The 24,892-nt window shown below is 41.4% G+C and overlaps 1 protein-coding gene and 1 long non-coding RNA gene across 5 annotated transcripts in view; one reads left to right on the forward strand and one right to left on the reverse strand.

The window, feature by feature from the left end:
- The window catches only part of LOC145442837 (metabotropic glutamate receptor 7-like), a 33,751-nt gene extending 9,955 nt beyond the window's left edge, over positions 1–23,796 (forward strand). Inside the window, exons 9-23 of one of the 4 annotated variants that reach the window (XM_080320862.1) lie at positions 642–764; positions 3,404–3,562; positions 3,621–3,752; positions 4,632–4,711; positions 4,881–5,043; positions 10,292–10,435; positions 10,575–10,675; positions 11,463–11,590; positions 12,437–12,569; positions 14,047–14,247; positions 20,967–21,243; positions 22,389–22,471; positions 22,549–22,676; positions 23,392–23,465; positions 23,559–23,796. In XM_080320862.1, coding sequence (XP_080176988.1) covers positions 642–764; positions 3,404–3,562; positions 3,621–3,752; positions 4,632–4,711; positions 4,881–5,043; positions 10,292–10,435; positions 10,575–10,675; positions 11,463–11,590; positions 12,437–12,569; positions 14,047–14,247; positions 20,967–21,243; positions 22,389–22,471; positions 22,549–22,676; positions 23,392–23,455 — 1,916 coding nt within the window. In that variant the 3' untranslated portion in view covers positions 23,456–23,465; positions 23,559–23,796. The remainder of the gene's footprint in view (positions 1–641; positions 765–3,403; positions 3,563–3,620; positions 3,753–4,631; positions 4,712–4,880; positions 5,044–10,291; positions 10,436–10,574; positions 10,676–11,462; positions 11,591–12,436; positions 12,570–14,046; positions 14,248–20,966; positions 21,244–22,388; positions 22,472–22,548; positions 22,677–23,391; positions 23,466–23,558) is intronic. The other 3 variants (XR_013916166.1, XM_080320870.1, XR_013916167.1) reach the window with 3 other exon arrangements.
- On the reverse strand, positions 8,198–9,906 carry LOC145442856 (uncharacterized). Its single transcript, XR_013916168.1, has 2 exons — positions 8,890–9,906; positions 8,198–8,404 (listed from the first exon to the last, which is right to left on the reverse strand). It is a non-coding gene; the product is annotated as an uncharacterized LOC145442856 (long non-coding RNA).
- Positions 23,797–24,892: the final 1,096 nt, after the last annotated feature.

A 24,892-nucleotide genomic window follows, 5' to 3' on the forward strand; every position in this document is an offset into this window, starting at 1 on the left:
ACGGCATCTGTTTTTTATCCCGCATGGGCTTAAAATACTTGTCTAGAAGTCACAACTGTAAACTGAGGGGGGAGAACGTTTGATTGACACTGCTGGATACGATATTGCCATATAGATCTCCAGTCCCATTAACTATATAGCCTGCTTTTCATTGTACACAAGCAAAACACTGAAGCTTCTGATAGCACTAATGAAGTAGGCCTACTCTTCATGAGCAGATTACATTGGTTTTGGTTGGACTAATCGGAGTTCTACGGTAGGCAATGTAAAAGCATGGTGGCATAGGCCTATAAACGTCGCATTTGGTAAGCTTTTTTTCTCACCTATCCCATAAACAATAAAATCCTTGCTCCAGAAAATTGCCACAGCACCACAAAAATGAAGTAAAAATGAAGTTGCTCGCGTATCCCCGAAACACCTTTCACGTATCCCTGAGGAACCCCGCGTACCCTAGTTTGAGGACATCTTCAGCATAAATGTTGTAATTTGATTTGTACGACGCATGCTCAAATGTCCTGGTTCAGACCACTTGAATAGAAATTTACGGCGGTACGTCTACTACGTGAGAACCTTCGCCACTTTGACAACCTTCACATTGAATTTTGTTTTCTCAAACAACGTATAACGTGACGCTATTTCAGAACTCCGGAATGTAGCAGAAAGGGAAGGCGTCTGCATTAACACGTTTGAAGCGGTTCCACGCACTCCGACAGATCAAGATCTACGAAACATCATTTTAAACTTATTAGATCAAAAGTCGAAAGGTGAGGTAGCTTTCTGTATTCAAATTGACTTCTTAGCGAAATGCTGTGTTAAAAAGTCCGACAGATATCCAATTCTCGCAATCCGAATGAATGTATTGCTCGTATGTCTAATTTAATTGAAAAATAGCCATTATATTACCATCCGTTGCGGCTTATAATCGGGTATGTCGAATCGCCAAGTGACAAGAAACCTAATGATAACAATGATTTAAAGCAGTGGTTCTTAACCTTGCCTCCAGCGCCCCCCAAGGGGCGCTGGCGATTTTGAAGGGGGCGGAAACGCTCAGGGGGCGATATGGGGGGCGCTGGGTTCAGGGGGGCGGTATGGGGGGCGCTGGAGAAAAATGGCTTCGCAGTAGATGATGTGGTGGTAGGACATATCCCTAATGAGTATTCAGAGCAAATTAACACCGAAAAGTTTGACATATAGGTTTAATTGTCCATGGGCGCCTAAATGACTGGCACCGAATGTTCCTGTCTTGGCAATCTAAACCCCAGAAGACGAATTCATCTGGCAGGGAAAAATTACATGCCAGTGAAGAAATCCCAATTTGAAATCGTGTGCGTCTTTTAGTTTAGTACGATTGGGCGACAGGGATATCTAAAGCTAGATATTCCTGTTGGGCGACATCCCTGTTGGGCGATTCTATATTTTTTGATATAGCAGACAGGAGGTCACGAAATAACATCATGTAACGAAGTCATACCAACGGGTTTGCCCGCCCGAATATGTTTAGTTATTAGTTACGGGCCCTACAGTTTCCAAGATACCTCACAATGTTCACTCTACGTTTTGACGAGTCTGCGCACACTCAACAACTCACTGCGCAGACCCTTGGACAACAGTGCGTAACGACTAAAAAAAGGTCATAACTTCGGATTTGTTGAGCGCAACGTAGATTTTCTGTGCGCAGAGACCGTGTCAGCACTGCGCACGTGCGCAGCTTAGAGGGAACATTGCACCTCACTCAGCTGTAACGGTAAATCTGGTAACGTGAGCAGAGAGGACAAGAAATTGATTGCAAGATATATGCAATTCCCGATCTTACTGACCGATTTTATCATGAATTATCGAAAGTTTTCGCGCTTCGCACTGGCTCGCTAAACAGTACAGCTGATTTCGTGTCTAAAGCGAACAACGTGATGGGGGGCGTTCGGTTTATCACCCTATGGGAGCCCAAGACCTAAGTTTTTTCGGGGGGCCTGACGAAGTGCCGTTTCGTTCCTGCCCACGGGTATACGCACGAAGATGTATAATTATTATTGAGGGGTCCTACCTTTTCAATCACACATCATTCAGCTCTACCGGTAAATCTGTTTACGTGAGCAGAGAGAGGATAAAAATTGATATCAATATACATGCAATTCCCGATCATATTGACCAATTCAATCAATAATTATTGAAATTTTTCGCGCTTCGCGCGTCTAGGCGACAATAGCTGGCTCTGTAAACGGACACCCAATGTAGATGAATAGTATCAGCAAATAGCGGATAGCCGAAGGAGGGTCTGGGGGCGAAGCCCCCCGGAAGTCTGGCTTATCACCCGATGGGGGAACCCAAGACCAACGTTTTTTATGGTGGGTGGGGGGAGGCTGACGAATTGCTGTTACGGCCCTGGTAACGAATTAATTGTACCGACGGGAATGCCCGAATATGTTTAATTAATAATTACGTGCCCTTTATTTACCCATACAACAGCTCACTCAGCGCTACTGGTAAATCTGATTACGTGGGCTGAGAGGATAAAAAGTTTATAGCGACTTATATATGTAATTACCACCTATTACTTCATGCATTATAGAAAATTTTAGTACCTTAGGGCGACCAGGCCACACAAACTTTGCCTACCACCGAAATCACGCTACGGCGTTCTTGGGGGCGAAGCCTTCAGAAGTTTGGTTTATCACGCTATGGGTGCGCAAGGCAATCGTTTTTAGGGGGGTTGACGAAGTGCTGTTACGGCCCTCCCTCTTAGTCATTGTCTTTATTACATTCCTTACAATATGAGGTTGGGGGGCGCTGGAGCACGATAATTTTTGAAAGGGGGCGCTGGAGGAAAAAAGGTTAAGAACCACTGATTTAAAGTTTAAACATTAAAGACAATTACTAGCAACAAGTGTAGCAAATAGAAGATGAATCGGGGTTGCCCCATATTTTACATCGTTACGTTACGGATAGATGGGAAACACGTGACTGCATGGTTGGGCAACCAGGCGTGATGACTAGCAATTTCTCGTGGTAGATATGGAAATCTTACCTTTCGACCCGAGCGCGAAAGTTACTAAAACTAGTGTTCAACGATAGCTACTGTTGCACTGATTCCGAACATATATATTATAATAGGAGCAGGGCGATGCACCTATTCCCGAAAACTGACCGTAAAGGCACAATATCGGCTTTGTTCAGAATGATCGGACTGTTGTAAAGCAATAGCTCCACTACAACTCCTCCTCGCCACCTCATCCGCGCCAGCTGTGTCTTACAAAAGCCTAGAGGTGGGCCGTGCTATAAGTCGGCAGTTACGGAAAATAAGAAGAATATCGGCCTGGTGTAAATGACCATAGTAGTCGACAAACACCATGAATACCCGAAACAAACAAACAAAACCCCACATTAAAGATTGTTTTAACTGTTTCAGCCGTCGTGCTCTTCACAAACTCGGTTTCAGCATCCAGGGTGATGGTGGCTGCGCAAGAATTCGGCGACAAAGCGAAAGAGCTTTTGTGGATAGGCAGCGATGCCTGGACCAATGGGATTCCTACTGCAAGATCCAATTTTGATGACGGAATTCTACATGGTTCACCGCATTAACTGAGTGTCAAGATTAAATACGCTACGAAAAACTTGTGTTTTAGGTGCGGTAGGATTTCAACCAGCAGCGACAGCCTTGGAAAGACTTGCACCATATTTCTTGAATTTGACTTTGAACAATTCAAGAAACCCCTGGTTTTCGGAGTATTTGGAGCACATAAACTTATGTACTATGGGTACGAAAACAATGGAGATCTATGCGCATAAAGTTTCACCTTCGATTAAGTATATCCAATGGTTGACATTTTTAGTGCTTGTATTATCTGCAATATCTGTTAATCGCGAAAGAAGTCAGTCACTCCTGCTAATACATACCAAAGACTTGGGTTCGAAACCCAAATGCAAATCAGCATTTATATGGGAAAATATCCAAAGAAAATAATTCCAGTTGTACGCCACATCCAATTCCATAGTGATTTCTATTTGCGAATGTTGCGGATTGATCATTGCTTCAAGCAAATGTCGCTTCCACTAACGTATTTGTTTGTTATTGAAGTTTTTGTCGACTACTACGGTCATAGACACCAGGCGAATTGTATTCATTTTTATTCAGTAGCTGTAGACTTGTAGAACGGCCCACTTCTAGCCTTTATATAAGACACCGCTTACGCGGATGAGATGGCGAGGAGGAGCCTAGATAAACCTCCAACACGTAGGTCGGAATTCTGGAGTCGACCTCGGTCGGACTCGAACCATGGTGTTGCAGCTGCGGGTTATACCACTATGCTATCTCGCCACCCACTAACGCGTGTTGATTTGTGTTAGATGTTTTGGGTGCTGTGTTACAACTATGTTCATGTTCACGGCTTCCGCGGAGAGACAAAAGTATCGAAACCAAATGTCAAGCTTACTTGATAATATTATTCCTACATGCCTGTGTAACGTCAGCACTGTCACTCTCTATTAATATGTCACTACTAGACTCGAATCGCATTCAAGTACTCGAATCATAATGCCACGCCGTAATTATAATGCGATCATATTTTGACAGTTTCATTGAACATTTCAACGTGATATCTGTGATTAGAATAAAATTATTTTGAACGCATTCTAAGGGACCAATGCCTCGAGGAGGAAATGCGATAACAACGAGAAAGTGAATCCTAGTGCATTTCACAACAATCCAAGGATGCAGGTAAGAAACGATCCGCGCACATTTAATGACCAGCGGTGTGTCATATAACGTTATGGCTTGGGGAGTGGGCATAGGGTACTTTTACAGCACTATGATAATTGAGATTTTATTTGAACACCGCAGACGCATTCCAGTATTCAGTTTATTGTCATTCAATTTTATTTCGCAGAATGTTGGCGACTCGGTCTTGGCCATCGTACATGCACTGGATGAATATCATAGGACTGTATGCAATGGGAGAGTAGGAATGTGTCCCGCGATATCGATGCATAGTGGGACCAATCGCCTCGCCGCGACGCTAATACCGATATTAAAAAAGATTAACTTTACGGGTAAGCTGATCACTTGATCAACTTGCCATGATCGAGCTCAAAGGATTTTTAATCATAGTAATATAGTTATTTCGGTCGCAGATGAGCGCTTCCCTGACTAACTGACTTATCTAACTTTCTTGCGATTTTGGATAAATCATCGTCTCAATCTAAGATCGGTTTGTAGACGTGGAAAATATTATCTTATATACCAGAGGTCGGGAACCTTTGGCTTGCGAACCATGTATAGCTCTTTTGCTGATAAAATATGGCTCTGATTAATTTCTAATTGGTCACATTGTTCCCATCATATTTATCAATATCGCCGCAAGTGTTTGATACATTTTCATAATGACAGATATCATTATTGTTGTGGTAGATGAGACTTTATGAGGTCAAAACAGTGACGTATCGTGGGGAGGGGGTAGAAGCTCGTAAATTTAAAATCTTGAAATTTATGGCAAATATTGACTACCTACAATTGCTCATTAATATCAGTTCAATATCATAGATTTTGTGATAATGGCGGAAGTGGATTACATCAGACAAACCAAATCGGTCTATTATTTCGATACGAGAAGTACACAGCGGCAGAAGCGAAGTTGCTGTCAATATCTTATTCAATATCATAATTCCCGGTATCCACTATTGTACGCCTTGAAATCTTGGATTCACTGAAAAAAAAATTTACCTCGATTTACCGCGAAATGTCTGGAAGCAGGGTGGCCAGCCACTTGGCAGTAATATAACATTACCGTCACTCAATGTAAATTCAACTTACAACCGTCCGGTAATCTAACTTTACATGCCAGACTGTAATGTTACAGTCACCTCTGGTATATTCAATCTACATTCTCTTCTGTGTACATTTACCACCGAGACTGTAATTTTACCGCCTTACCTACCTACCTACCTACCTACCTACAACCCTACGGGTGGAGATCATAAACTTTCCTCAACTTAAGTGCCTGCAGCAACTCAACTTAGTTGTGTCTGTTACTCGAACTCAACTTCGAGATCATAAAGTATCCTCACACTTAACTTAACTGAGTGGAGTTTAACACTCAAGCCGATATGTGAAAATCCAGAAACTGGTTGCCAGATTTATTTTTATCAGAATGACGTCATGATCCAAAGCCGTCGCTAAGTAACGAGCGTCTGTTCCGATTGTTATCGTCCGCAAAACCTAAATATCGGCCATTCTGCGAATAATAATCAAAGAAATGGCTGCTTTAATTGAAGAAATTGAGATTCTGCAATCGGAATCGATTCCACGCAGGCGCCTCAGGGATACTAAGAATCCATTTGAGAAATATGATGACGGAGAATTTATAAAACGATATCGGTTTTATAAAAATGCCGTCATTGAGATATTCGATAATATAAAAGGGGACGAGGTTTTCCAAGCTAGGAGTCATGGCTTGCACCCTCTGCTTCAATTAACCATTGCATTGCGTTTTTTTGCTACGGGACACTTCCAAGTAACCGATGGAGACCTTGCTGGCGTGTCTCGCCACACTGCACGAAGAAGTGTACACCGTGTGGCGTACGCAATATCAAAGCACAAAATTAGTTTTATGCATTCGATGCATGATACTGCAACACTGAAATGTGAATTTTATAAGGTCAAGAAATTCCCAGGAGTTGTTGGAGCTATTGATTGCACTCACATCCCAATAGTCTCCCCCGGTGGAGATAACGCGGAGACGTTCCGCAATAGAAAGGGGTTCATGTCCCTGAATGTCCAAGTGGTGTGTAATGCGGACAGAAAAATTATGAATATTGTCGTGCGTTGGCCAGGCTCGTGCCACGACTCCCGAATCTTTAGAAACTCAAGACTGGCCGACGATTTCAACGACGGAAATATTGACGGAATTCTGTTAGGTGACAATGGCTACCCGTTATTAAAACACCTTCTAACTCCAATCATCAATCCGACCACTGAACAGGAGAAAAAATACAATCGCGCACACATTGCGACTCGAGCACGAATCGAGCAATGTTTTGGAGTTATGAAGCAAAGATTCCGTGCTCTCCGGATCCCGCTCAGAACTAAATTGCAGAGCAGCGTGGCGATAATAATATCAATTGCGTGCTTGCACAACGTGGCAGTTGCGTTAAAACAACCGATGCCCGAAGAAGATGACCTGGAGCCAAGTATTTACGATGTAAACATCGTAACTGCACCGTCACAAAACGACACTTTGAGCCTTGCCTCGTCACTTTTCGCCCTATCTTTCATATTCATCCAGCGTTTTCTTAGACATTTTTGGCTCCTAATTGTCCCAAGGCCGCTGGAATTAAACTTCTCCGCGAGACTCTCCCACCCTCTATCTTTCGCGTTGGTCGAATATTTGTCTGTTTTTTTATTTTCAATCACGGGATTTTCTGCCACTAAATCCAACAACAACTTTTTTTCTTGAATAGAGAAATTGGGCTCCCTCTTCGCTGGAACATCACCCATTATTACAATTGTTAGATTATCGCTTGTAATTCTGTATTTGATAGTTTATAGTAATTTAGCCAGTTATAAATTAAATCAGTACAACAGTCATTAGGAAATTGATTTCGAGCCTGACCATCGCACATCACTTCAGCACCTGTTTGCTTATATTTGCAGTCATCCGCAGTAGTTACTAGGCATTGCTAGGCATTAATCTAGACCATTGCGGTATGACTATTACAATGCAGAGTAATCCCCGGCACATTACCTCAGAAGCCGTTTGCTTATGTTTTCAGTCGTCCGCTGCAACTCCCAGGTCATTGTTATGCATTACTATAGGTCATTGTGGTATAACTATGCTGACGCCGTTGCTGCGTGACGAGAAATAGGGCCTCGGATGACTGACCAACTGTAACGCCGGAGCTCTCGAAGTAACATGTCGCGTACTTAAGTTAGCACTACACGTACCTTAAGTTTCGGACGTTTTTTGTGCCGTTAAAAACTCATTTTAGGTCTGAGGATACTTTATGATCCTCAATTGAGTAATACTCAGTACTCAAGCATGTGTTACTTGGCAACCGGAACTTAAGTATCCTCTATGATCTCCACCCTACATGCTGTCCTTGTAAATCAGATTACATGCCAGCTTGTAAATTCACGTCTCAGCCTACATCCATACCTATCCCAAAGCAACGCGATGCCAAAATACCGCAAAAGTTTCTTCACGCTCTCAAGACGACATTAGGACAACTGTATATTCATTCATGATTCAAGATGAAAAAGTATTGCTGCTGGAGGTGTAATTCTTGTTTAGGAGGCATGCAAATATAGCAGGAGTGGTCCCAAGAAAAGGTGAATAATTCCAACGCCGGATAAACTTCCAATTGTTTCTTTTTCTCGTCTTCATTCCTTCTGTGTGACTGGTATCTTGCAGTTCCACTAAAAATAATTCATGCGTAAGTCGCTATACTAAGCCAAGTTGCTAACCTAGACATGACTTATAAAGACTAAGACAAATAGGCTAACAAAAATATAACAAGTTTTGAAGTACCGGTACTGGTACATTGTGAGTTGACGACTCCTCATTTAACATGATATAGCAGAGATTCATGACTTAAATGATCAATGTATTGAAAGAAAAGGTGCCTCATTTGATGCGGCATGTGAGCCAAACATATCGAGCAGTGGATGAAAACATATCTAAGCTATGACCCGATAAATGTCAATAACAAGCTAACAGTTTCAACTACTCCGCGGCAGAGTATGTGGTGTCGCAGGTCATTATACAAGTCGACTAATATCCCAAAATAGAACTGAGAATGGGGCGACTGAAATATTTAAATCATGAAACCAAAGTCATCCGGGTGGTGTTGCACAGTCGTAGATATTCACGGTAACTAATACTATACAGTAGGCTACTGTACCTTTTACGATGCGCATCCCATTCATCAGTCCTGACAATCTTCAACGAAAGTCTCTACTTTCTTCAATCACAAGTCACAAGCTTCGCACCGCCAGCCTTTGCATGCCCAAAGCTCAATATTAATGGCCGACCAGTCGGCTACTCGGCTCGACACGCAGACGACTTTGAAATAAGTGATATTCATCCGCTCACATATGCCACCAATAATATTTACTATCCACGTTATAATGTTCAATCCAGGTTGGTTTTTCATACAGAAACATATATCAACACCTATAGTCCCTTTCTTTTGCATCTAATTTCGTATATATTGATATTTGTTGCTCCACGTGTGGTTCCCTACTTACTTACCTAACCGGACGCTATTTGTGATGTCACAGTTGACTGTTGGTTGTTTACTACGAATCTCAGAATAACCTGCAACGCGCAACCTAAGGTAACCTATTATAGGTCGCCGTGTCCGCCATTAAGAAATGGTCAACTGAGCCTGCTGCCGTGCTGATATTTCTAGTTTCAGGAATAAGATGATATATCTTAAACTGATTTTTGTAACTCATTAGCCCTATCTGTTACAACAAATCTAACCGCCGAGACCGACCGTGTAGCCATAGCCTTATAATATAATGTATATGGTGTAACTACGTTGTCAGCTGCTTCTTGCACCCAACTATGCACTATACCGAAATTGGTACTAGGGTCAACCAGTTCCGTGTGACCTAATCCTGTCTCGCGAACGAGGTTGAATCAGGTCAAATCGCAACGAGAATGATATCACAGTGACATGCACTTCCACGTATCCACTGGTTGCTGGGGCTTGGAAGCTAATCAATTTTGCCAATAGCTTGGTAAAATGCCGTAGCGAGTAACTTTCAGTAACCTTGCGAAGAAATTCTGGTAACTTGACTTAGCAGCTAAATTAATGTAATATTACATATCAAAATGTAAAATGACAAACTACACGCTGCTATTGGCTGCGACCGGTAATTCGTTGTAAAATTTACAGAAATTTCTTTGTAAATCTACCAGATTTTTTGTGTGTACAATGTGTTGATTGATCAGAAAGAAAAGCATACATCGCGAGGAATGTATGAGTAGGCTACGACTAGCTAACCTAAATGGCTCGACGCTCAACTGTCGTAATTGTGATGCTTAGGTCATACTCTGGCTTATTGGTTTTGCTTTTGAATCTGCCTAACTCAATTTGGTGTGACGATATCTTGTAAACAGGCACCCGAAACGTTTCCGAATTTAATAAATGTTTTACCACGATGGATGTTGTAATGAATATTTTCGTTTTTCATTATGTTGCAAGGTCAATCGTCGGACGACCGGCCGATTAGTCCGGTCGAAAGAGTAGCAATCACGTTTATATTTCAAAATAAATTTGTTATTCATGTGAACAGATGCGTCCGGACGACTCGTGTCTTTCGACGCGAATCAGGATGGAATAACAAACTATCACATTTTCAACTACGACGCTAACAAAGAAATGTATGACGGTTCAGTTATAGGAAAATGGAAATTAGTCGGAGAGTACACGAACAAAGGTGACAATTTAACGGAATTTTGTTTTCCAGTAACTACCGACCACCCACATACCATTTTGACGAGTTATAGCCTCCTACACCAATAAATGCTTCTTAGATAAGGAATTGCGGGCCGAATAGTCCTGTGTTCGCCTTACAGGAATACGATTGAAGGAGAAGTTGATTGAAAAGGTGTATAATACAGAATCCGTATGCAGCAAACCGTGCAGCTTTGGACAGGCTGTTGTTGTTCAAACACAGGTATGTTGCATATAGTGCTGTGCGTTGCATTAAATATCTCAACATATCAAACCATACATGGATTAGCTCAATAGCAGGGTTCACCAACACGTGACACGGGGAATCATATGTTGCGGCCCGCGAGTTGATGTGAGATTTCGGAACAATGCTTAGCAAAGCATTTTAAAATTCTGAAATTGATTTCAGTTTCAAAACATTGTAGTTGTTGTTCAAAACAAGCTGTTATCCTGTGCCCAACATCACTGTTCCTCTCTAGTTTAAATGGTTTTGGCGATGGCAACATCATTCAATCGAGGGAGAATAAGCTGATATGAATGGGCAATGGGCATATTGCCTTTAAGTGCAATGACCCAGACACTGCCAGGACCGAGACGCTTAGAAAACGGCTCAGCGCTTTCTCATAAGATCACGCTATACAAGTATAGATATTCTTTCAGTTAGTACCGCATCTCGCTAACCCCGATATCGATTCCTTAGTCGCTGAGATAGTGCACAGCTCATAGTCCAAAAGTGATCACCATGATACTTTCTGCTGTATTTGTATTTCCTAAATAAAATATTACCTCTTTTGTGGTAACTATACCAATCGCCAATGTTGGAGAGCAAAGCGTTGTACTGACGTAACGTTTTAAAAACGTGGTTGCTAAAAGATGTGGCCTATTTTCTCTCGATATTGAATTCTCGCACCTCACGGCCTCTGCTAAGTTTGAATAGTGGCATGTGAGCCGTTTTCACTTCAAGGCGACCCCTGCTCTATACTATACTTTACTCGCTTGTTTTCGTTCAGTGTTGCTGGCATTGCGAGCAATGTGCCGAGAACGAATTCGTGTCTGGCAACGGAACAGCTTGCACTCCGTGTCCGCCAGGTCAAAAACCCAACGCGGAGAAAACATACTGCGAACATCTCATGATCAAGTATGCTCATCACATACTTTGCGTACATTAGGAAATACAGGGGTGGTAAATGTGTTATTACCCGTGTTCACAGACATAGGCAACCCATTGATGCAACCGCAACATCATTGGGTTACGGGTTCGAGTCCGACCGAGGTCGACTCCAGAATTACTGCCTAAGTGTTGGAGGTTTATCTAGGCTCCTTCTCGGCACGTGATTCGCGTAAGCGTTGTCTTGTAAAAAGCCTAGAAGTGGGCCGTGCTACAAATCAATAATACGGAATAAAAAATAAAGAGTATCAGCTTGGTGTAAAATGACTAATGTATAGTCGAAACACCATGAATAACAAACAAACAGACATAGGCGTGACCCGGATGAAAATCTAGGAGGGGAAATTGAATATTAACGTAGTAGGGAAGAATTTGCTTCGTCGTGATATCACAGATATCTTGTGACGGTGTGCACCTATATATATATGGCGTCAAATATGAAATTCACAAAATGGATATCGTGGTGTTGAGCAACAATATAATATGTATAACCTTGGGGCACCATATATGGTGATGACGTCTAGCATGTGTTCGAGTTCACTCTCTCGGCGTTAAGGCCTGTGGTATAGATGTGCATGTGCGCGTGCATAGTGTGTTCTATCTGGATCGATCACATCGTATTCCATGCAATTTAAAGAATATATCAATAATATATATCCAAGTGATTGCACTTACGTCTCGGATGAATAGCAATATACCGAACTGAAATGATACGACAACGAACAAAATCAAAGATTGGGTCTTGGCTGGAAGGGTCATGAGTGGCGATGTCAGGTCAGGTATCCAAATTCTACATTCCGCTACTTTTCTTCTCAGAGAGATTTCGTATGCATCTGAATATGGCATTGCATGCACGTGCGTGAGTCTCGTCGGACTGCTTCTTACTTCGATTGTGACCGCGATATATGTTCTTCACCGAAAAACGCCGATTGTCAAAGCTTCAGGCAATGTAAGTATATTACAAATAGACAGGGTGGTAATGACTTGAATCGCAAGTTTCCGTTGACTCGACTTGACTCAGTCATTTTCTTAAAAATTGAAAATGAAACAACTCGACTCGAGTCAATTTGTGCATTGTCTTGACTTGGACTCGGGCTTGACTCGATGGTGAATTGTAAATGACTCGATCTGACTCGAGTAAAAACTGTTGAAGTCAAATTGACTTGTGACTCAAACCTTGTGACTTGGTTATTACATGCAAATTGAATACACGACCTATACGTGCTTTAGTTGTTACAGTGCTTGTCGCTGATAAAAATCCTTTCCAACATGGTTTGCATCATAAATGGGCTGGGCAAATTCGGGTATAAATTTGATTCTGCGAAAAGTAGATTTGATGGAGGGTACCGTACGTTTCGCTATTCATGTGGAGTGATCCTTTCGAAATTTTACGGTGCATCTTTGCTACTAAGGTAAAATGACTTATTTCGCTACAAAGATACGTGATTTTCGAAAATAAATTCAGTTATTGTAATACGGGATCCATTTAGCACGGTTGTTTCGGCCATTTCACTCGTAAAAACATGTCCAAAAACGTGGTGAGATAGCGTAGTGGTATAATCCACAGCAGCAACATCAATGGGTTGTAGGTTCGAGTCCGACCGAGGTCGGCTCCATGATTCCTATACTCAAGTGTTGGAGGTTTATCCATAGGCTGCGAATTTAAAATTTCCATGTCCTAATCCAATCCAAATCGGAAGCTTCAACTACTAATTCTAATCCTGATCCAGAATATTTTTATATTTCAATCCTAATAGATCCTAATCCGCTTCAAACTTAGAATTCCACTCAAACAGCCTACATCTTATGCCTAGAATTCTAGCGAAAGAAATAAAACGCTGAATAAGTGCCAAAGTACATGAGGTAACTTTGGTAGGACGTAAAACTTTGTCGCCGTTCGCCACAGGACAAACATCAATCTCCCCGAGAATCAGTAAATCCAATCCTAATCTTAATCCATTGAAGAAAAAATCTCCAATCCGAATCCAATCCAAATCTGTCAAAATTACACAAATCCTGTTTTCCCAAATCATAATGCTAATCCATGCTGAGCTCTGCTAGGCTCCTCCTCGCCATCTCATCCGTCTAAGTAAGTGTAAGAGGTGCCTTATAAAAGCTTAGAAGTGGGCCGTGCTACAAGTCGGCAGCTACGAAATAAGAATGAAGAAACTTGGCCTGGTATAAATGACCATAGCAGCCGACAAACAACATGAATACCAGAAACAAACAAACGAACATGTTCAAACACCTCGTTGCAAAATCCAAATTTTGAAAATTAAGTAGTTTTGCTTGGAAAACTGTTTGTCGAACTAAAAGTAGACAGAACCAATTAAGTCGCAAAGATATACTCGAGTACTCCGGAAACGTTGAGGTGCTTCGTTATTGACCAGTGACCACCTCTTACAAAACGTGCTATTTCGTTTCAGGAGCTTTGCTTCGTTATTCTTTTCGGACTGGCGGTTACTTTTCTGAACTTTGTCGCTATGGCTGCCCCTCCGGCAATCGGTTCGTGTGTTGCATCAAGGGCAATCCTCAGCATATGGCCAACGATAATTTACGCTGGTCTGCTGACGAAGACGATACGAATTGTAATCATATTTCGATCACGTCATCATCTGTCAAAGAAGGTACCATCCTGTGATCAGTTCTTTGTGGAAACTGTACATTATGCATGCACATTGCACATGTGTACTGTGCAGTCCCGGTGAAGCACCTATGTTTATGTTACTACTTATTCCGCTCGTGGCCCTGGAACTCCCACAATCAGCCACGAATTTTTCATTGTTATGGAGATTGGCATTGGGACGCAACAATGCTGTCTCGCGAAACGAGAGAATAGCTCAAGAGAAAAAGAGTCAGACAGCATTGTTGCGTCTCAATGCCAAGAGCCGAGAGTGGAATGAAATTTATATTTTCGTAATCAGTGCAGAGTCAGCTTGCGATTGATACCCCTTTTACCAAATTTAATGCTCGGCAAGCCGGTCAAAAAGGACCGTCAAATTGCCCGTGGCCAAATGGAAATTGTGACGTGAATCAATAGGCCTTTTGCAGGACTTCGATCACGTGACTAGATACGCATAGCAACAACAAATTGGTTAGCAAGCTACTTTCTCGCGCACCTGCTTCAATGCTAAATATCGCATAGTGTACTGTAGATTTCTGGTTGTAAACGTTTCGGAAATTTGTTGTAGAAGTCATCAGAGATTCACCTATGCTAGATGTCAATCCTGTACAAAGCACATAGAATGATATCGTCAGAATTACGCAGAAATCCGTCGTTAACGTAGCCATATTTCGGATACAGTATATTATCGTTTTCGGGCTGTAAACGTTCGCAAGTGTCATGGAGATGCGCAAGGATTCAAATATGTTGGATGTCTTTGATTCATGAACTATGTATAAACTCCTTGCGTCAAAATGATCGACATTGTAGCCGTTATTTGGTAGTCAACTATGATTTTATGACATAAAATTCGACATTGCAGGATATTGACTGCGTGATATTTATTGCAGCATTAAGTTAGGTGTGGATAGTATACTATAGTTGTACTGTAGCGGTAGTTGGTAATCATTGCAGCATTTTGATGATTGATATCGATTGCAATATATATAGGATACTGCTATTTTTAAGCCTAAGAGACAATGACTGCCAGTGCCAGTACGTTGATGTGTTATGAATTCATGCAACGTGCTACATACCACATATATATTAAATATCCTAAGCTATTGTATGACTTCTCAGTTGAACAATTCAAAATATTTAGACCTCTACACCTATATTACAAGTTATTGATCATTCTGTCATGCTGCCAAGTGCCACTACCCGAAGGAAAATGATCATCAGCTCCAATTGAGGGTGAAACAAACTGTCCCGGGGCTTGGATTACTTGATTGATTGCCTGGATTGGATTACTTCACTCTATGGCACAGTGCAAATATCTTGAGTTTCAAGACATGTGGCTATACCACATGCATGCGGATTAATGATCTGATGGATTATCCCAAGAGAGCCGAACATAGGCAACTAAGAGATTGATGATGCCTTCGTCAAGAATTCAGCCTGGATCCAATTATTATCACCACATAAAATTTGGTCATGCGGTGGAAGGCAGTGTGGTTTCATGCCAACAGAAAATGTCAGCAGATGATCTGACCACTGACTAACTGTCCTGAACTTCTTTCCCGATGTTGATGTCTGCTTTGAAAATGATATTTCATTTGTGTACAGCAAGACAAGCGCTCTTCCGTGGATGCTATGAATATGTCTGGACAAGTGGCTATGGAGGTAGAGGAAAATACATAGGCATAACAGTCTCGGCAGTTATTGAACTTGATAAGGTTAACATCCATTTTTCTTCAACTATTTCTTATGCTCTGGGTATCGAATGCACAAAAATTAATAAATCGATCTTCTTTGCAAGTTTATTTGTAAATTCAATGAATCAAAGAATATCATAAGTTCAGAATACTACGGAGTCAATGCTTAAGAAACAATGTTAGTCTTCTTGAGAGGATGTTTCTGAGTAGGTTGAGCCAATACACAGAGGGGGTCAGCAACGAAATACTATTTTACCTGAGTACTAGCGTCATTATGAGTTTAGGCTACTTCCACTTCTACTTGACACTTTTTAGGTAGTACTTTTTTGTCAGGTTTGGGATTTTGTCAACTAGAAAGTAGCTTTGGCGCATGATTGCATCCCCTTCAAGCGTGAGGTTGTCATAACAACTGGGCAAAATAGCCCCAGTACCACGGTAACTAAATTAATTTTTGAAAATTGCACTTATTTGTGGTGTCATCGCCCTTTTGCGTTGATCAAGAAGATGCAACATGCAATGTTTACAGTTGCCACATGGCATCAATTTCCACAACTAAGTCACCCTCAACCAAATCTACTTCATGTAACGAATTTCTTGACCGCTTTTCAGAAATTCATTTCTACTTCCACTTGAAGTACTTTGGACATGTCCTGGAAGTAATTAGTGCTACTTGTACTGGGGTATAAATTAAGGCATTACTTCTACTCGGTTCCCAACAATGAACACGTTGACCACGTCTGGGTATAGGATGACCGATCTTGTCACTGCGTTTGAGCTGCTCTAAGAGTTATATGATAGTTACTTCCCTTAGTTCGCTAAATATCGCACATATCTGACATATGTGACATCAACTATTTATCAAAATCGAGTGTGATTTGCCAAATCCACTTCAATCGCAGTTGCGAAGTAGTGGTAATAAAATTGGCATTGTATAAGGCAACAATAAAGTGCACTGATTTGCTTAGTCTTGACGGCAGGTTCTCCCAAAAGATACTTCCGATGTGTTCAGCGACATTTGTTTTATAGCAGCACGACAGCACCCAAACCAGCAGACAGTATATCCTGATCCTTGCGGGTCCCGGCTGCTTCAGCCATATCTTCCATCCAAAATCAGGCTCCACAACAGACAAATAGTACTGCTTGAACTAACAAATACTCTTACCAGAATATAAGCCAATTGCTTTACTTCAAATGCATAAATTTAAGTACAAATGATCAGAGTTGAGTACCGTAATACGACTACGTTACCGATGGATTTCTGCGTAATTCTGACGATATCATTCTAAATGCTTTGCACAGGATTGACATCTAGCATAGGTGAATCTCTGATGACTTCTACAACAAATTTCCGAAACGTTTACAACCAGAAATCAACAGTACACTATGCGATATTTAGCACTGAAGCAGGTGCGCGAGAAAGTAGCTTGCTAACCAATTTGTTGTTGCTATGCGTATCTAGTCACGTGATCGAAGTCCTGCAAAAGGCCTATTGCACTGAGCTGTGAGATTTGCTTGTGTCGACTCCATATAGGACACTATGATGTAACCATGTGACTTGAATCTGGTTGACGTAGCCTATTTGATTGCGATAGCTGCGGACTGAAACTCTATATTTTACATTCAATCGCGCTTTTACATTCGCAATGACCCCAAAATTGCGATGTTTCAACTACAAGACTACCATGCACGTGCGAGAGGTGGCGAGCAACAAAGTAGGCCTACTTATGTATTCAAGTAGTTTTTCTTCCTACGCGCACGACTTACCCAAGTGCTATGCTTTTAGACCAGTGCTTTTCAACCTTTTTGAGCTTCATTCGCACTTTTTTTGTAAAATAAATTTCATTCGCACAAACTAACCGAATATTGAAAAACCACCATTTATTTGCTCAGATGTGAAACAAATTGGCTACTATGAATCTCAAGCTATCAAGTGTCTCATTAAAAAGGCTACTATTTTTGCTCGTTTTGATTTCAATTATTTCACTAAAACCCTTCTACTAGTGCTTGGATGGCCAGGTCTCAAAGCAGGGGTCGCCAACACAGCCGCGGGCCGCATGAGGCCTGTGAGGTCATATTTTGCGGCCCGTGATCTGATATAAGATTTCGAAAGAACGCCCAGTACTGAAATTTATTTCAGTTTGAAAATATTTTTGACGTTGTTCAAAATATGCTATTCTCCCGTAATATGCTATTCTCCTGTGCCGAACACCACTATATTCCCCACCAGCTGATACGGCCTCGGTGATGGTATAATAAGATTCCATGGAGGAAGAATTAGCTGATATAAATGGACAATTAGCATATTGCCTTGGCGCACAATGGTGGTGACTCCGTCAAGACCGAAACAATTTGAAAACGACTCAGGGACTCGCCACAATAGCAATCTTCGCGAGAAGATAGTTTTTCAGCAAATACCGTGTCTAGCTAACTCCAATATCGATTAGTCGTTAAAAATGTGGTCAGGTATCGTGCACAGATCATAGTTCAAAATCGAATGAAAGTGATGATCAAGATATTTTTGTTGCTTTGAGATTTTGTGGCATCTCGCGACCCGAGCCTCACCCAAGAATAGGAATTCAATTTGTATAATTACAGTAGTATGCTATGATTTTATGGACATACATGACATACAGAGCGAGCACACCACATTTCTATCCAACACGCAGCTCTACAGGTCTGACACACGCGATTTCAAATTGGGGTGAATTAAATTCATTTTCGTGTCGCAGTTGTAGGCTTACCACTGTCTATACTCAGATTGCAAGAACGGGACTATGCCGTGCCGACAATGGAGCATATCCATTTCGAATGGTTTGGCCATCCAGTATCGGTCATTTTTGGCCAAGGTTTTGTCGACGCTTAATTTTTGGCACGGCATTTGATCAGCCGTTTGTTAGCCAAAACTTTCTGTCTTCATGTGGCTGGACAGTAGGACACATAAGGGGTTGGCCTCGAAATGAATGAGTATCATAGACCTGAAGTCGCTCGTTGCACATCCCTAGTCCCTAAAGTAGCTCATCCCAACGGTTTTCGGCCATGTTTTCCAGAAAAACCAATCGGACAAATCTTATCACGAATTCTCATGATAAAGACATATTGTCTGCGTGTCTCGCTTATTCGCTCCAGTACCCAACACCGTGACCTTAGAGTTGTAAACACGATCGCAGAATTTTGCCATAAATTGAACAAATAGGTCTATTACATTACATACATATTTACAGACACGACAGTTCTGGCACCGTGTCGACCCAAAATTATACCCTTTGCGGTCTATACTTTAATAACCCTTGAAAGGGTATAATTTGCGTTACAGTAACTTGCAAATGGGAGTCTGAAATGATGGTATTTACTACTATCCTCGTGCCTCGCACTAATCGAATAGTTATTACGGAAGTATGATGATCGTTTAGCGAAAGTAAGCAGAAAGTCAATTTAACGTCATTTCCCAGCCTATCGCAAGCTCAGACTGGCTGATATACCGTATGTCTGCCACTACACCAGCTTCCAAACCAGACTTTTGGTTACATAATAATTAGAGTGCGAAAATATTAGTTGACTACGGCATGTGAGAGCTACGACTAGTGGTGCGCCGTAAGTTGAACAAGTTTTTACAATTGCGTCGCAACAACAAAAGTTACACTGCCCTTGAATTTCCTATTAGGTTTATTTGAATTATTCCAGATCAGAAAAATTAGCAATTATTATTCACTATTTTCATTCGCACCCATCCGGGATTTTCATTCGCACCGTTCGCACCACCTTCGTCATTCGCACTCATCCGGGATTTTCATTCGCACCGTTCGCACCATGTTCGTCATTCGCACTGCAATTTTTTTCATTCGCACAAGTGCGAACCGTCACACAGGTTGAAAAGCACTGTTTCAGACTATACTCACACTTCTACTTATCAGTTTTGGGATCAAATTGCTAATTTCTGACACATTCAACTTTATAAAGTATAGTTAGTAGTTTTGACATATATGATTACATCACCTTGATGTGTGCAAGGTTCATAGAAAACAGCGAAATAGCCCATATACCATGGTAACTGAATATGTCTTCGACAATAGCACCATTTTGTAGCCTCGTTGAGCATTTTGCGCCAGTCGCGAGAATGCACTTTACAATTTCGGGACTAGAAATTTCCGATAGGACCGAATCTATTTTTGAAACTACTTACTTTGGTACTTTTGATATCCTCATCTCTACTTCCACCTGAAGTAGACGCCCGTGGTGTGGTCAAAACGGGCCGTGACATGTTAGGACAGTGGTTCCCAAGCTTTTTGTCTGCATTCCCAACTTCAAAATTATTTCGAGCATTCATTCCCCACTACCCAAAACTTATTTTACTACGGAGCAGCTATTTGCTTGCTTGAACAGTGAACACACAAGACACACAACCACACCAGTACGCAAGATAAGCGCCTATAAGTGCAACATAAAACGTATTGTGAACCGACACCGGTAACCCTCAAAATTTAGCGAAAGCGTTATACACGTCATACTAGTCGTGCCGGATGCGTTTGTGACGCCATAATTGGTTATCCAGAGTTAAAAATGAGGTTATGTGAACAACACACAATATAATTTTCGATATTTACATTCCAGAGCAGTTAACTGGTAACGGGAATTGCGCACGTGTCTCCGTAAATATGTAGACTGACCTGTATATAATTTTGAATAAATTCGTCTATTCCCCACCGGTTGGGATCCACCATGTTAGGAGAAACCAATGCAGCCGATTCCAAACCTGACATCATCCGGGAAGATTGCTGCATCCCACGTTGGCCATATCTGGCCACAATATCTGCCATGGATCTGACTAGGTTGAAACACTTGCACTTGAAGTAGTTTTGACACGCCTTATATATTGCTACCTCTGCTTATACTTGAGCATAAATTTATGACGGTAGGCTACGTCTACGCCTTCATAATACCAATGCCAGCGTTGACTACTGAGCCGTCTCTGACAATAGATTCATGTACGTTGCTTAATTACGTAACGTTAATGTCTTGTTATTTGTGACAGACGACGATGTACCTTCAATCTCGTTACCAAATCGCCTTTACATCTGCAATGGTTCTGATACAAGTTCTCATACTGTCGATATGGCTCATCCTCAGACCAGCTGACATCGCTATTCACTTCCCTTCGCACGAATTCGTGTATCGTGGCTGCGGTTATCTTACCAACCTTGAAATCCTGTTAGCACTGATATATCCGTTTCTTTTAATCATCGTTTGCACCACATTGGCGACTCTCAACAGAGACATTCCGACCGAATTTAACGAAACGAAACACATAGGTGAGTTTTGCTTTCTTGTCATTTATAATTATGCAGTTCATAAAGATCGGAGTATATTTTCATGGTAAAAGTTGCATTCTGCTGTCACTTGAAGGCCTGGGTAACATAATGACATACAACAGTATTATATGTCATGTAGAACAACTTGAATAAATTATGTGTTATTGAGTGCTTTGCCCGCCATAGTTGAAGTCCTAACCCCACTCACGATATGCATCGGAGATGGAGTTATGACGCATTCCAAATTGTAAAAAGGGAAACGGCCGTCCATGAATTAGTTATTACTTATAGCTCTACTGGTAGATAATCATGTGCTAACCATAGCGGCATAAATAGCCTCTGGTGGTGATAAAATATAAATCTGAGCAGATGAGCGGTTGGAATTTCCGAGAATGATTGGCGATATTTTGTATTCTATATCCCGACTGCAGTTTCAATCATCCAAATCTAATTGGCGCTTAATTGACGACATAATTTTCCGTGGCATTGGCCATATATTTAGTTACAGTAGCACGATGAAACGATAGTTGGCCACAGCTTTCAAACATCTGGGTGATATAGGCCGATAAAGGGGCAGTGGCGTAGGAGCATATGCTGCTACCCATGGCTTTCGTTGAAAGTGCAGCCCAAATTTTGAAATAGTTTATATTTACTGGAAATCTTGCTGTGTTGACTGAAAAATGGTTATCATTTCGCCTTGACTGCCGCATTATCCACCTTTTTCAGTACTTTGGTAGTGTTGACCCCAAAAAAATGTCATCACCTCACATTTTGCCGTATCCTAGCAGCCTGCCGCCCATGGTACAGAGCCATAAGGGCCAAGTGGCTGTTGCGCCACTGTAAAGGGGGTGTTCGTCAAGGATTCCAATGAGCAAAAGTATGCTAGCCTACACTATGTTATGGATATGATTACACAAGACGCAGTTTTCAGTTGAAAGTTGAGTGATGTATAAAAAGTTCCTCTCGCCATGGTGGAAATTAATAACATCCACGTATCTGTTTTGAAGTGGACCGTTTATGTTATCCTAAATATGAGAACACTTGATACAACACGAATAAAAGGTACTCACTGTCATAAACGCACTTGCGCGTCCCATTTCCGAGTTCACAGTTCCTTTGAACCACTCATGCCTCTCGATTTTAAGGCTTCTCAATGTACGCGACCTGTGTCATCTGGTTGGCATTCCTAGCGATATTCGTCACCAATACCAAAGACCTCAGTCAACGGGTAATATTTATATGCAGGAAGTCGAATATTCGTGACTTTAATCGGTTTCGTCGTTTTTTTTGTTTTGTTTCATTAAGGTTATGACAACTTCGATGTGTATGAGTCTAAGTGCAGCAACTGTGTTGGTTTGCTTGTTTGGACCCAAGTGCTTTAAAATCCTATTTCGACCTTGGCTGAACAAGCACAGCGCGGTTATGGCACCAAGGTGAATGGACTCAATATTTTATCGATGGAACAAAAATGTTCATTGTTCATGTACTTTATTGTTCTGAGGATTTCAGTGTATCGTGTCATGTAGCGTCACGATATCACTGTTCCCACATTTCATCTCGACATTGTAGCTTTGAATACTATTAAATATGTAGGCCTACTATAAGATTAAGCCGGATTAGGTCTATACGGTTTTAGTCAGATTTGGTCAAACGAATTATGTCAAGTATATTTGAATTTATATCTGGAAAATAAAATTTATATGATAATGTTAAACTTAGATGCGACTTTTCAATTATATCAATTCATTACCTGATTGGAACGGGGATTTGAATCCGGCCGCAAGTCAGTTTTTACCGGAAGTGGTCAGAGTAAACAGCATTGGAAAGTAGAAGTAGGGGTTTTGTAGTAAATATTACCTCAATTACAAGTTATATTTTCATGTAGAGTCAAAACTATTGCACGTCGTAGGCGAATTATTCGAATATGCAATAAAATCAATGATTTGGAAAAATCCTTATCTATACCTGCCACCAGACTCTCTTCTTGAAACTAGAATGAAAACCTGGATCGTTATGATGAAATGTTATCTGATAATCTACGATTGTCAATAACAATAGATAGTATCCAATAGTATCCATTTTCTTTACCTATCAGTTATTTTGTTTCTGTATTCACTGATTTATTCACCCACATACTCATAATCATAGGAACGTCCAAAATGAACGTACAGGAGCTGGACCTACCCCAACTAATACTGTCTCAGACATGTGATGAAACGAAGGTACGTCTAACCTGCATGGCATCGATTAATATATATATAAGTGTATAAGTATATTTGTAATGTCACTGACAATAATTCCATTTCTTACAACAGATCGCTACGGTAATCTTCTTGCATGTATGGACTCCCCGTCAAATACATCACCCTCATCCAGCAATGCAACGTTGCTAAGACTGGGATTCTGGAATTATGTGCAATTGGTGTAAACCAATTTACGTACCGATACAACCAACGATGGGTCTATGTATTCGCCAAACATTCTCAGCAGAGATGCTCAAATATAGTTCCCTTGAATATAATACTTCTTTTAATAAAGTTTTCTGCTACTATTTGCAAGACTGCTATGAATCTACTACGTGTATTGCTATCGTCTATTGAAGTGGTTCCCTCCCAACGTGGGCGATATCGCCCCCAGTGGGCGATTTGGAGAATCAAGGAGGTGAAAATACCAAAGGGGGCGATTGGGGGATGATGGGGGGCAAACTTGTTAGAACGTCCAGTGAGATATATTTTATTAGCAAAAATGCACGTGCAGAGGGCATACTCTGCGTATTATGCGAAAGTGTACTAAAAAAGAACAACACAACAGAAAGTAGTAGCGGAAGACGGTTTCCGAGCATAGTCTCGGAAAAATGATATTTTTGAGCCAATTCACACCAGTGATCAAAGTTAGGCGTATAAATTTCCCGTTTATTTGTCGTTTTTTTTCTGACTCAAAATTTTTTTTTTAGGGGGGGGGCGAAAATTTGCGGGAGGCGATGAGTCGAAAAAGGTTAGGTACCACTGGGCTAGTTATCTAGTGTTTAAAACAAGAAGCAGATATAGTAAAGGAACCGCCGTCATGGTGCGAATTACCCTTGTATATAACAGTAAATCCGAAAAAAAATCAATCACTGCCGCTTGGCATAGATAAGAAAGCGTCATTGCTACAGGCGTATAGTCGGGATGGAAATTGGGACTACCGCATTTGAATTTGAAGGTTGAGGCGATAATCTTCCCAAGATTATATGAAGTCACGGATCCAGTGGTGAAATAGTCCGAAAGCATGACGTAACAATGCCGAGGATGAAGTTTCACGAGAGGTAAAGGGGAATTTCGCCCATGGATTAGCCACCGGTCGTTGCGAGATAGTGTAATGGTTGTGCATCCAGCTTCTCGATTGGTAGGTCGTGGGTTCGATCCCCGGCCGGGTCAGATCAAAGACTCGAAAACTGGTATCCGCGGCTGTCCTGCTAGGCGCTCAGCAATCACGGATAGCATGGAGGAGAAAAAACCGGGGGTGCAGACTAGATGGCCTTACTATAAAGGCCGTATCGCATCTCCATCGTCAAAGCATCTCGATGGTGCAGGCGAAAAAGAATACCATACCTCTCTCTCTCTCTCTCTCTCTCTCTCTCTCTCTCTCTCTCTGTGTCCCGTAGATCCCT

This window comes from Botryllus schlosseri, chromosome 1 (genome assembly GCF_051294905.1).
Source record: "Botryllus schlosseri isolate E-star chromosome 1, Bs_hap1, whole genome shotgun sequence".
NCBI lineage: Eukaryota > Metazoa > Chordata > Ascidiacea > Stolidobranchia > Styelidae > Botryllus > Botryllus schlosseri.